Source organism: Lepisosteus platostomus, chromosome 13 (assembly GCF_059453375.1).
Source record: "Lepisosteus platostomus isolate fLepPlt1 chromosome 13, fLepPlt1.hap1, whole genome shotgun sequence".
In the NCBI taxonomy this organism is placed as follows: domain Eukaryota; kingdom Metazoa; phylum Chordata; class Actinopteri; order Semionotiformes; family Lepisosteidae; genus Lepisosteus; species Lepisosteus platostomus.
Genome location: NC_142623.1, coordinates 33320172 through 33334656, shown reverse-complemented (window position 1 = coordinate 33334656; position 14485 = coordinate 33320172). Strand labels below are relative to the sequence as shown.

The 14485-nt window shown below is 38.6% G+C and overlaps 1 protein-coding gene across 3 annotated transcripts in view; it reads right to left on the bottom strand.

The window, feature by feature from the left end:
• The window catches only part of cyfip2 (cytoplasmic FMR1 interacting protein 2), a 43150-nt gene that overhangs the window by 27843 nt on the left and 822 nt on the right, over positions 1-14485 (bottom strand). For 2 of the 3 annotated variants that reach the window (XM_088604290.1, XM_088604289.1), the window contains exons 2-8: positions 4654-4802; positions 3636-3725; positions 2894-2971; positions 1576-1677; positions 814-995; positions 477-573; positions 156-284 (exon numbers count right to left, since the gene is read on the bottom strand). In XM_088604290.1, coding sequence (XP_088460416.1) covers positions 156-284; positions 477-573; positions 814-995; positions 1576-1677; positions 2894-2971; positions 3636-3725; positions 4654-4770 — 795 coding nt within the window. In that variant the 5' untranslated portion in view covers positions 4771-4802. Of the gene's footprint in view, positions 1-155; positions 285-476; positions 574-813; positions 996-1575; positions 1678-2893; positions 2972-3635; positions 3726-4653; positions 4803-9912; positions 10148-14485 lie in introns of those variants that run through there. The other variant, XM_088604288.1, reaches the window with a different exon arrangement.

Sequence of the window (14485 nt, the reverse complement as noted above, 5' to 3'; positions counted from 1 at the left end):
ACGAATATAATGGTACGCATTTACTAAGTCTTCGGTAACAATGTGATGTTAAAGAAAAACTTAAGGACAGTTGGCTGGGGAGATTAAAACACAAGAATGTGAACAAAACCAATAATGCGTGTACAGGCAGTATTCTAAAACAAGATATTTCCTACCTTTAAAAGCATGTGTTTCTCGCTGGGTGTCAGGTACATCTTGTTTTCATAGTAGTCCACACAAATATTTACAATATCTGCCAGCAGCTCCTCATAACCAGGGATGACTTCAAGCTGCTGGTGGAGACACTGCAAGGGGAACAAGCAGCACCCAGCTGTGAGGTTGGGCTTTGGTAATTAATAATAAAAACACAGAAGCAAACACTAACGAACACGACGCAATGACCTTCAATGGGTACTGTTTTGGGAATTACAGTGGATTGGTTTGGAGGATGAGAGAAGAGCAAGGAATTGAGAACAAGGCAGGATGAAAAAGTATACCTGTGTTATTCTGTTGTGGTTGGCCAGAAACATGGAGAGGTTCTGGGATTCCTGAATTGACTGAGGGTCGGCCATTTTTCTTAAAAACTGGGCAGCTCTGCAAATAATACATGAAATCATTTTTCTCCCTTAATTGGTTGTCAAACAGGATGTAATGATGTGACATGATCATTTTTTTTTTCACAGAAACAACACCTTTGCACGTCCTGAATAATGGAAAGTAGGTAAACTAGTTAGCACACAAATAATTTTAGACTCCAGCTATGACATATTCACAGAAATACGCTGCCTGCCTGGCCTGCTGTCTAGTGCTAGCAATGTGTTATGAAGAGCTCACCTCTTATAGGCTGAGTGGTCATTTTTCACACTGCATTTCATGTTTTTCAGTTCATCCAGCACAGCGAACATGTTAATGAACTTCCCCAGGGTCAGGAGATAGGCCTCTGAGACAAAGTCTTTCCTCCTTTCTGCGTGACACAGGCGTTTCACCTCACTGCAGAACCGCTCAATTGCTTTGCGCTAACAGGACATGAAAAAGGGAAAAGAACCAAGACTTTAAATGTTATTATTTAGTATACATCAATGTCTTTATTTTTCTGTTCTGTTAAGGACAATCAGATATATTTCATAAGTCACCTTTAACCTTATTGCAAACAATATGCTTTAATCTCCAGCGAAAGGGAAGTTCTCACATCTGTTTAGTTTCTGCTGGCTTACGAGTTTCTCGTTTTGAATTAGACTAGCATATCTGAACACCATTATTCATAAAATAGAAAAGCGAAGGTTTAAAGTGTAAAACTGCCTTAAATGTCTCATGTTTGGGCCGTTTAGTCTCAAAACTCTCACTAAGCAAAGTCACTTGTGATGCATGGATGCTGGCCACAAATCTGACTTCACGTCAGTCAGATCAAGACAGCTGAGGTCCAAAACAAACATTCACCATCGACTCGAAGAAACATCACACAGGGAAATAATGCAAAGAGATCATCAGAAGTGCTGTAACAGAGACCAAGACGCTTTTATCTTAATGGGCTACATCCCACATCCTTCATCATCATCACCACTATCTTATTGTATTTATTTCCTTTGCTGGCTTTACCTGAAAGTACATGAACTTCATCAGCTTGGTGACTTCCGGCTCAAGCACCTCCACTGTCTTCTCGTAGATCTCCACTCGGTTGGGCTGCTCGTTACACTTGACCTGCACAGGACACACATCAGTTCTCACAGAACAAAGAGACTTTAAAGGTGATTTTTTGGGGGTTCAAGGGACTTTTTTTTTCCTAGTTTGTGAAATTTCTTTATACCACCACAAGGGGGCTGTAGACATGTTTGTCTGGGTAACATCTATTGCATTTGCAGCATATTGAAACATTAAAAGCAGTCTTTTGTCATTTTTGGTGTACCAAGCAGACTAAACATAGACAAATCAAGGCACTATACAACTACACTGAACTGCTTCCAGCATGTTACAGTTAAGAAGGAATCAACTATTTAAGAATTAAAACTGAAAAACAATAAAATATCATTCATATTGAAATTCTGCCTAACATATTGGTCAAATGTAGACAGTACTATTTTTGGAAACAGAAGGAACATGATAAAATTCACTATGGCACAAGATTGATTCACAGTTCATTTAGACACAGTAAGTGAATCAGGTACTTACAATAGGTACTTTTACTAATTGATCTTACTACATTTCCAAAATTCTCTTTGTGGTGTGCATTTGACATAAAATAAATGGACCATACCAGAAATCCTTTGGCTATGAACCACAACCAAAGGAGTGTGATTATTTCACAATAACCCTACCTGCTGGTTTGCTTTAAAGACCCCTTGCTAAAACTGTACACAGATTGAAATTCTGCCCAAGTAAACTACCATTTGATCATCCTACTTTATCTTGTGTGTTAGGATGACGTGGTGAGTTTCATTTGCCTTTTTTCAATCCATACATTTCTGAATATACACAGTACATTGAAAAAATATGTATTGCTTCTAAAGCATATCTCCACATTTCTCTTTTCTTAAAAGAAAGCACAGCAAAAGGTGAACTCCAGAATAGGCTAACCAGCTATTGATTGAGGACAGGGAAAACAATACTTCATCAGCTTTCTCACACCAGTCAGTCACTCAGTCTATGAGTCATTCAACACTCTAACTTCCCCTACCCCTGGCACAACACTTCAGATTAGAAGATATGTGTTTTATTATGCTATTGTGAGTTCAGTGAAAATAGAAACATAGAATTGCTAAACATAGTTATAACAGAAAATAAAGTCAGTCTGCTCTTGTAAAGTGAATATCTAGAAAAACATGTAATATACTGTACATTTGTCAACACTGAAGTGTTACAAGGTTCTGAGTGCTACCTATTGAGCAATCACAGTGAGGTCACTGTGTTTGGTTAGTACCTGAGGAATAGCTCTGGAGCAGCTTCTCCATGTATACAGCATGACAGCATACTCATTCCCCTCTTCCAGCATCTCATTCTGGGATAAGAAATGCAACCACAGATTAATAAACACATTAAATGTGTCACATTTCTCACACGACCTTCAGAATAAAGGCCTCACACTCACAGCAGCGGCAAAATAATGCATGTGCTCACAGAAACTACTCTGCCTCAGATTCAGCAATAAGCAAAGGGTATTTCTGTGTGGGAAAATGAAAGTTACAGAAACCACAGCACCTAAAATAAGTAGATCTCTTTTATATTTTTGCAAACATGCAATGTTAGTGACATAGGCCTGGCTCTGCTGTAAAGATTATAAAACCTTTTTTTTTCCTTAAGAAAAATGTCGCCATCAATTTCAATAAAGTATATATCTCAAAAAACAACAAGGAAATCTTTGTTCAGGAGTTTTCCCATGTTCCTATCTGGTCACTGACCTAGCCAATCACTAGGATTTTCCAGTCTGTTTGGAGGTGATAGGATTCAGTGAAACACAGAAAAAAAAACAGACATGAAAACCTGGAGCCTGTCCAATGCAAAACTAAAGGAACATTCAACTCAAAGAAAACATGTGTTATCCAGCACCGGCAGTTAATGTCCTGAAATGTGTCGCTTGTCTTTTTTTAAACTTATTGTGCTTTTGGGCCTGGTTGATAATTTTCAAATACCTTTTCAATTTTTTTTCTAAGTAAGATACTCACCATGCTTGAATGAACTGTGGCCTGTTCAATGTATCTGGCAATCCCTGTAACAAATGCATTCCTGTCTTCAAAGTTGGTGTCAAAGTTAGCCTAGAAAGAGACATTTCATTTACAAGGCTTGACCGAAAAAAGAAGCAGTTCTGCATATCAAGACAAATGGCTATTCCTGGCAAAATAAACTAAAAACTAAACTTGACAATAAATAAAATGTATAAAAGTTGTTATAGGGACAAATGTAAACATCCTAAAAAGGCATATTTAAAGCCAATTCTAAAAACGGCCCAAATTATTTACTTTCCAGTAAGGGAAGCTATAGACGGGAAACGCAAAAACGTCCCTATTGTGATTCTTCACACAATTTCAATGACTTACTGACAATGACATATTATCCAACCACAGTAAAGTGTCAAAACATTGCTGAATGCAGAAACATGTACTGCAGCAAGTAAGAGCCTGTGCACACTAGGATTTTTCAGTTCTGTCACACCAGAGTGAACATAAACCCCAGTGAACTGAAACCACTACAGACAAGGAAGTGCACCAAATCAAGAAAGTCCAGTCCACTTCCAAAGGGTCTTACACTGACTGTTTGACTGTCGCTGTTTGACTGTCGCTGTCAAACCAAGTGAGTAATCCTAGAGTAACCCTAGAATGAAGACATGCATATTTGTAATACAAAGCGCAAAGGCAGAGTGACATTAAAAAGTAAAGAACCGATTGCAGACCCCTCTAGAAGTCAGTTACTTGCACGTTTTAGCAGATGGCAAAAGATGGCACTAAGCTTAAAACCAGGGTTGATGGTAAACTATGGTTTCCAGAATCGTGATACAAACCTGAATGAGTACCAGAATCTTGAGAGGAAAGATTTGACATTTCTTTGAGACGTGAAAACTCTGAGCAGATCTAGAGAATCAGCACTAACTGCTACTTAACCCGATTATAACTGCAATCGCTGCACATCAATTAGGAAGTTGATCAAACACGACAGCTCTCCCAGCGCGCCCCCTCGAGGACCGACCTGGTACATGATGGAGGAGGGAGGGGGCTCGATGCAGGGCTGCTGGTCAGGGAGGGGGAGCTCCTCCAGCAGGTCCACATTGGACAGGGCATCTTCCAGAGTCACGTGGGTCGTCATGATCGCGGGTTTGAAGCAGACCAACACTTAATCTGCAAAACAAAAGCAGCCAGAAAAGGAAACCTTCCCATATGGAAGACATTTCTCCAGGAGCGGCGTTTTCTTTCTCCTTGGTCCATCCCCCAGTGTGAAACACATTTATCCCGGCGTGATCAGAAAAAGATCTGTCTAAGGCTAGAGTGAGAGCGCGCAAATTGCTTGCGGGGCATAAGATAACTACAGCACATCACTTACGTACTGTAAATAGATATAATTATTACTAAGACAGCCAGAGTTCAGGGATAGCAGTACTTTAACCTTCCACTTAATAATAATCGCTTACACTTATATAGTGCTTTTCTGGACACTCCACTCAAAGTACTTTACTGGTAATGGGGATCCCACTGCAGGTGACTGGAGTGGTCCAATGGGAAATTTGGTCAGGACACCAGGGTAACACCCCTACCGTTTTCAAGAAACACCCTGGGATTTTTAATGACCACAGAGAGACAGAACCTCAGTTTTACGTCTCATTCAAAGGACGGCGCCTTTTTACAGTATAGTGTCCCCGTCACAATACTGGGGCATTAGGTCCCACACAGACTGCAGGGTGAGCGCCCCCTACAGGATCCAATAACACCACTTCCAGCAGCAACCTTAGCTTTCCCAGGAGGTCACCCATCCAGGTACTGACCAGACTCACACCTTAATGCTATTATTTTCTGATTTCACATTTGTTTGATACCAACAGACGTCACTCAAGATGGATGCACACATAATAAACCATTAATTACCCATGGTAATGCTATTGCCTAACAAACAGCTAATTGCCAATACTGTGTAATGCTATTGATCAACGCCTACTTTAGCTTGCGGTATGTATACTGATGGAAAAAAGAAACGCAACATTTTCTAGAATGAGAATACTATAGTTATAGCTTATGTACTTTCACAAAAAGTTGTCAATGTGTTTTAAGCCCTCTGACCAGCAATACAGCTTGTGCAGTGAGGCATTTCAACTTGCCAATCACAAGAAAGCTCGTTAGGTGCACTTTCACCCAACAAGATCCAGGTGGAACAATGCCTGATCAGGTCATCTTTAAGTCCATGATTCAAAGCTTAGGTCACTGCAAGAAAAAGGCCACACTTAGTCAGTTTTCGGTGCATTCCATAATGCCTCGAATGTCACCAGAAGCAAGGGAGAGGGCTATTGGCATGCTGCAGGCAGGCATGTCATGTGCCAGCGTTGCCAGACACTATGGTGTAAGCCGCTCCACTGCGTCCTGACTGCAGAGAAGGTTTCAGCAGACCGGGAGGACAGATGATAGTCCAAGATCCGGTCGCCCTCGAGTGACCAAACCAGAGCAGGACCGACACATCAGACTGGTCCATCTAAGAGAGATCAGATCTGCCACCTGTCACTTACTGCTGCTGAAACTGCTGGCAGACACAATGCCCGCATCAGTGACAGGACAGTGAGGCTCCATGCTGCTGGCCTAAGAGCAAGGCAGCCTGTCAGAGGCCCTCTGCTCACACCTCCTTGATGTCACACCCGACTGGCTTGGGCCAGACAGAGGCTGCGATGGACTTATCAGCAGTGGCATCGGGTCCTTTTCACGGATGAGTCACTGTTCAGTCTGTTCCACGCAGACGGGAGGGCCAGAGAGTGGAGGAGGAGGTGTTGCGTTTCCATCAGTATATTTTGGGTTTAACTAAAAATTAACATTAGCCTAATGACACTTTTTGTTTGAAAGAAAAATTGAAACTAGTTAAAACAACAGTAGATCTTATCTGAAAAGACCCATATAGTGGATCCATATATCCATATAGTGAATTGCTGATGAGAAATACTGTTAATGAAAATAATAAAGAATGAAAATAATTGAATAATTAAATAATAAAGAATTAAAGCAATAAACTACTTATTCTAACCAAGCTGGAATATGATTTTTTTTACAGTATTTATGCTAAATAGGCCTAAGAATTTATTTTCTCTAAAACAGCACAATATTGAAACTGACATCCACCTAATTTACCCTGTACTAAATCTGTCCATTCTGAAGAGTGACAGCTGTGCTGATACTGGGGTTAATATTACAGGGCCGGACAGCTGTTGCAGGAGCTATAATAGAGCCGTCCCTTACTCGGGACTCTCTGAGATCCCACTGCAGGTGACTGGAGTGGTCCAAGGCAGTCCAATCGACCAGTGTGTGGATTTACGTGTGCTAAACACTTGTTGTTAAAGATAAATTAGTAATGTATCTTTCATTTGTCTCCGGGACTGGCCTACACTGATCATTCATGTTAATTCTCCTGACTCAGCAGGCCCCGGTTCTGTGGTTTGAATTTGGGGCTGATAATTGGATTCTTCCTCTGCAAACATTCCTAGATGACACTCATTTTTTGTTTTCTTTCAAAATGAGGCTGGAATCTCTGACCAGATCTAGAGCATTAGCATTAACTGCTATTTAACTTGACTACAATTGCAATGATTCAGAATCAATTCGTTTCTTAAATATTGTATTAAAACAACACGTGGGAAATAAATTTTTGCCGCAACACAAAGTCTATTCAACTTTTTTCAATATAAATACACTACATCTTATTTTCAGGTATTAAAGCAACAGTAAAAAAATATTGATTCACACTTGGTCATAAGATGGGTTTGAATTCTTGATTGTGAATTGAAAAAAAATTGTTTTCGATTGAATGTTCAAAACATTTTATATATATATAATATTTTATCCCTGTCGCTGTTTGTCAGTGAGAGAGCACAATGTAGTTCACATGCTTTCCTCTAATGTCTGACACTCTGGACATGGCAATTAGCAATCACTTAAAGGCCATGCACAACTAAATCGTTCACCTGGTGCGAAAATTAAAATGGCAGGGTGCTGTCTGCATGCCATATGTCTGTGTTGCTGCTGTCATATGCTGTCTTTATCATTTGACTTCATGTATCTTTTTTTCTTTTTTATATAAGTTGTTTTACATAGCTATGCAGTTCTTTCTGTTTTTAGAACAAACCCAAGACTTAAGGGAACTGCTGTTCCAAACTGTTTCCTTTTTTTGTAAAAGGCTGTTCAGTTAATTGTCTGAATGTAACACTTTATGGAACTCCATTCTTCCCTTTCCTGCAACAATTGATATCAGACAGGTTTTTGAATTAAAAATAAGATTTTCAAAGCTCAATTACTGTACATCTTTCTTAATAGAAAGCTTTTATTTTATGGCACATGTGTACCATTATTAGAACCTGTAAACTCTATTTCCTTTATAATAATATACATAAATCCTTTCCCATTATTATCTGGTGGAGGGGAGTCCCCATTACCTGTAAAGTGCTTTGAGTGGAGTGTCCAGAAAAGCACTATATAAGTGTTATTATTATTATTAATATTATTATTATTATTATTATTATTATTATTATTATTATTATTATTATTATTAGGCTACCAAGATCAATTTTGCCAAAAATTACTCAATTTAAATGATAATATCTTAAATGTCAGAATGTTTGGTGCGTTACTCAATTTTTTCAACTAAAATTCCTAGATTACACTCATTTTTTTTTGTTTTTTCAAAATGAGGCTTTTCCTTCTGTGCTTCACCTGTGCTTATTCTTTTTGACTCAACTAAAACTTTAGGTTTCTGTCTACTTTGATAAAGTAAAGATGAATAAATAATCAGTATGTCAGCATTATTATAACTTTTGTGTAGAATAATTGTACAAGGCACATTCAATAGTAACAACAATGAAAAGGATATCATCATCCTGGTCTAACTCTGTTTTGATCAGCTTTCTTTCTCAGATATTTAGATACTGCTAAATCTCCAGAGATCTCAACCTTGTCTCCAAAGCAGGGGTTTAAGTGATTGTCTTAAGCTGACATGTCTAAATAAAATTTAATTCAACCAGTTTGGGACAACTTGTGTTGGGCCTAATACAGTAGGTACTGTCCCATTAAGGCCTTTTGTGGTTTTTTAGTCATTGTGTGAGAAATGACAGCAGTCGTGCTGCATTTTTATACCTTGGCAAGACAAAACTAGCAGTAGATTAAGTTACTAGTAAGATTAAGTTAAACACTGTAGTTCACAAGAGAATGACATGCAGTTTAATAACAAACATGCGGTGTTTCACTGGATACAATTTAACACAATTTGATCTTTTTACTGAAAACCCATTTATTTTCTTTTAACAGCACAATCGCCTGTGAACTTGATCGTTTCCTCAATGATGCCGAAATGTGGCGTAACGTCTGTAACTTTGTGAGCTTGAGAGGCGCAAAGTGAAATTGAGGAGGCACCAAGAGGAAGGAGGAAAACAAATCTAAAATAAAGTATCAGAAAGAATCTGCCCTTTCCCTCAGTGGTGAAACTCTATATACTGCAATTAGACACGGCGTTTTAAAATTAACCTTCCCACTTCAGAAAACGGACCTCCTATTCTGTGAGGAAACAGTGTTTGGCATGATCTTTTAAACTGAAACTATTCACAGAGAGACAGAGAAATAACCAGTATGAAAACCACTTAGACACTGAACTCTGAATCTCAACTTGTGGCCCGGTAATAAGTAACTGTTTTGTGTTTTTTCTTCTTCAAACAATAACGCATGACAAGCAGTACACATTAAAACGAAAATCCACAATTCAAGAGCCATTACTGAGCCTTGCACACAAGGGTGAAGCTTCCTGTTAACCTAACCACACCCGGTGTTGACAGCGGGTGTCTCAAACTGCCATCACATGCACACGTGGTGATTTTTACTTGGGCGAAGTCAAGGGACTTGCATACCATCAGTGTTCCAGTTAAAATCACACATATAATCAGTTCTCTAATGGCTTCACACATACTGTAAAAATTATCAAATGTAACCCATTTGGTAGATTATATCCATTGGTTTCTACGTCTTATCCATTTCTAACATAACCCCTACATTTACCCCAAAAATAGCAGCCTGCAATTGAATTTCTTTTTCTGATACAGCAGTAGTTTGAAGTAACTTCCAAGGATTTCCATACAGTATTCAGCACCATGGATAATGTCATGCATTCGCTCTAAAGTAGCTCTAAAAGGCTTTTCTCCCTTGTGACACTGCCTCTGATGAGGACATGAGCAGAGAATAACCAAGAAGCTCCAGCAACCTGCACCAAAATCCTTACCCCTCACAGCTTGCTGTATTCAAGATCACAGGAGCCCGAGAACTCTGCTTTTCCTTTGCAGGGACTATGAATGCTCTCAGAAAGACACCGCTTAGCCTGGTGTTTTTCTCTGGAAATGCACATTCAGTAAAGCTTGTGTAAACTTTCCCACACTGCCACACTCACAAAAAGGAGCAACGCGAAACCCTTCCTTCTGGCATTCCATTGGTGCACATTATTCGTGCATGCGAGGTCCGCATGTCAATGAGCGAACGATTTCAGCATGGTGATGAGCCAGCTATTACTGAAACTTTAGATCTTTAAAAATCCAAATGCACTTTTAGAAACAACTGTCCCTTAGCCATTACAAATTTGCTACGTGAAATTGAACAACACTGGTCATTTACAGATTCATCATAACTTTAAAATATATTGTATTATATAATACTATGTTTTACATATTGTGTAATACTTTATCAAGGGTTATAGAGTTTGGAAAGTCTAAATGACTTTTAAAATGAATTAAATGTCAACAACAATACAAACCTCAAAAACCAGAACAAACTACATTATCTGACATAAAAATAGCTAGCGTACATTCAGCACTTCTACATATTATTCTGTCTTTTTCTTGCTTTAAAAACTTCCCCTTTTAATATTCAAACACATTCAACTTGCAGCTGTAAAAGGAACAGCAATGAAGTCAACTCATTCAGATTCCTTACACCCTATTTTTTGAGACGTGTGAAACTTGTTGTCACAGGAGTCGTGAAATAATTGTTACAATTTTGATAAAACTTAACAACTGACTTACTACTACAATCCACCATCACACAGGATAGAAATAGCGCTAAAACAAACCTCAGTGCTATGCCACTGTACTTCTTGGATTTTCTTTAATACACGTCACTGTTGTCAGTTGAGGTACAGTAGGAATGTGAGCCTTTATTCAGAGTGATACAATAGTTATTCTTTTTCTGGTTGGCTGCACAGAAGATACTGAAAAAAATGATTTCCTTTTTGAATATTGATAGAATCATGCTACAGTAGTGCACTGCCTCACAGGAAATAAACTGTAGCCTTTTTATCAGCATAACACAATTTTCTCAAGCCCTGAACACATGGACATTTTTAGTACATTACCTCCAAATGGGTATATACTCTATATGTGAAAGGGAGTTAAAGTTCATACCTGAACCTCATCTGACCAGACCTCAGCCACTCAGAGGTACAGCAGCATCTCCAGTGGTGAGTTGAACCCACAATGTGTCAGTTACGAGTCCAAAAGCTTACCCTCTGCACTGTGCCACCCCCAACATAAAGCAGTTTTCAGTACATGGTTTGCTCTTCTTAACTTTACTTGCAAACTCTGTAACTGCAAACACTAAAGCACATACATTTGCTGATGCCACAGGCAGTCAAAAAAACATTTCACCAAACGAGTTAAGATAACTGAGCACCTGGCGAAGAGTCTCACAGTATTGCTGAGAATAACATTAATAACACCTGTAACAGCAAAATCTTTGTCATCCTACAACATGGATTGCCCAGTTCAAAAATGTAGATAAATGCAAGGGAACACCCAGTATAAAAGCGCAACAGCCATCTATATCAGCAGCTTGAGAGCTGAACAGATAAAAATGTAGTAATTAGATTGATCCTCCTAGGCGTGTATCTACTGAAAACTCAGATGAATGACTAACAAAAACTGCTGAGACTGGAAACACTAACAGAGCTAGAAGACTTAAGCTGGCTCACTGAAGAAAGAAAAGTTTTCATCCACACTTACAGTATAATCCAGTACTTTCACAGAACCAGACAAAACTGTACAAAAGAAGAGAACTCCCGAGTAGCTCAAACAGTAAAGCTTCTTGTTTAAGAGTGTAGATGTTGGTGGTTCAGTGATGGACCATGCAATTACCTAGTGAAGGTAGCCAGCAAAGGTATCAGCGTACAACAGCTTCTAGCTGTCAGGCATCTATACTAAAAAAGAAGTGTGGAAAGCCAATATAGTCACTGATTGACCTAGCACAGTAAATCCTAACTCCCTCTGTCGATTTAGACTGCCTAGATTTAAGTGCAAATGTTCTTTCATTCTTTCATTTTAGATTCTTTCATTCCCACAACTATGAACCTGCTCAATTCGCACAAAGCAATGGATTGTTACGTTTTATTTCCATCATGTTTGTATCTTACTGAGGTACGGTATCTATTTCACTCACAGATTGTCCAATCTTTTATATACCTATTTTGGACAGTGAGGATTGCTTCTATTTTTTAATCTTATGATGTGTATATTTTTGTATTTGTTAATGGACTCATGTTGTTTTAAAAGTACTATGTATTGTGATTGCCTTTTTTTATCTGCCTACAGTGCAAATCTCCCATCTGGGCTTATAAAGTAAGTATCCAGGAGATGTGTTGCTCCTCAAATCAGCACTAACTCCCATAAGACACTATAGTATAGTTTCCCAACAGTGCCAAGACCCGAACTTGGCAAAGGGTTTGAAGAGTTCTCAGTCCTTCCAAAGAAAATTTAGGGGACAGAAATCCCTCTTAGCTTAGAAAGCCAACAATCTCTGAGCTAAACGCACTTAAGGTTTAATTGAATGTTGCCCTTAATTTGGTCTGAAATGTCATACTTTGCAGACAACTTTTATCTTGTTTATACTGGACGCTAATAAAGCTTTAATTCTCCCTCAAACACTGAGAACTCACCTTATCTGTTTGTTCTCATGTCAAAAGTAAAGACATGGGCATGGGATACTCACACCTGAAACAAAAGTGCTCTCAACCTTTAGAAACTGCAGATTTACTTGTTGGTTATACAGTAAACCCGGCTGGACTGAGGCTCTCCACGCCCAGGGTTAGACATACACACTCTACAGCTTGCGTTCTGTTGCAAATAGAAGCAAAAACCATGATACCTCTAAGTCCTAAGCAGAGGTTTGTCAGATTTCTCTTGTGTGCATGCGAGAACACATTCAAACGAGGAACTGATGTAAGAGGATGGTATCTGTTCCCAGGAGTGCTGAATTACCTGGGTCTACAAACAATATCTTGTGCTTATGCCAAAACAAAACACATCAGTTGTGTTCTAGAGCTGTCTGTAAATTTGGGGTCCTGCTTATTTAACTGTTATACTGTATCACTGCTGGATAGTCCTGTGCTTTATTGCCAAGTCTCCTTGATAGTTTAACTAGGCAATGATTGTGATGGGAAATAATTTCCCCCTTGGTTCCTGTTCCCCGGTTCCCTGGGATACATTTTTAATGAGACACACATGAACACCGCATACAGTACGTACAATAGGAAAAAAACAATGGTATGACTTCAGAACCATTGCATCAAGCAGTTCCTGTCAAGCTTTGCACCAAGTTAGCAGGTACAGTAGGAAGTTACAGACTTCGAAGTTGCATTTTGGTAGTTCATACTGTACATACTGTACAACAAGGATCTGACTTGTGACCAAAACAGTTCAGGAGAAATGTTCCTGGCCACAAAACAGCAAACTTTCCACACAATGGCAGAAATAAAATACCATTTAGGAGAAGGTGTAAGTCAATTTGATGCAACAAAGAAAGCTTTTAAAAAGCTTATCTTAAAGCACTTATCATTTTTACAACAGACTATGTAATGTTTTCTAAGATATATAATAAGGTGTAATAGAGCCCTACTACTGTCTAACACATTTTTCCTTAAGTTTTTTTAAATTAATTCTATACGAATGTAACTCATCTAAATGTTTGCATCAAAAAGTTTTTTTTTTAATTTTATAAACAAATTTTTAGCAAAGAGATTCTACTGTACATTAAAATGATAAAAAAACGGTTTTTTTTTCTTTGAAGTCATTGCGTACCGGATTACCAAGCTCCTGGTTACAACATATTTGGATTTGGTTGTGCAAATGGCTGAATGACAACATAACATTTTCACTCAGTTATACGTTATTTAATGTACATGCCCAAGGTTTGATATTATGCATTATTCAGGTCTAGACAAGGGATCGTGTAGCTACAGTACTTGAATTACTGAGAACAGGGCGTCACGTAGCGTTTGAGGAGATACAAAGTATTTCTTAATGTTCAGGCAGAGTGACTGCAACAGAAACAAATCAACCAGTTGAAACCAGGTAATAATAGAAAATGAGAGACCATGCTTCATGAATATTATTATTCTTAATTTGCATATTTGCTCTAGTTTTTCGATTGCAGAAAGAAAAACTATACGAGGCCTGGCTATTGCAAGCTGCCTGCATGACACCACAGAGATCCTATCAGAACCGCGACATCCAGCTCTGGGTATTCAGGTGGATTTAAAGAGACACGTCGTGTAAAGCGACACAAAATTAAAAATAAAATAAAGCCCAGGTCCATCACTTCAAAATGTATTGAAAACAATAACAGACACCAAATTTGAGTGAATGCAGGTTTAAACTGTAGATAAGGATCGCAACATGAATATAGAGATGATATGTATTTTTCATCATTTAAAAAAAAAGCGCATAATCTATATATTTCTGAAAACCCGTCATTCGTGAAAAGTAATGCACACATCCGATATCAAGTAAGACATACAGGAATTACAATACCGA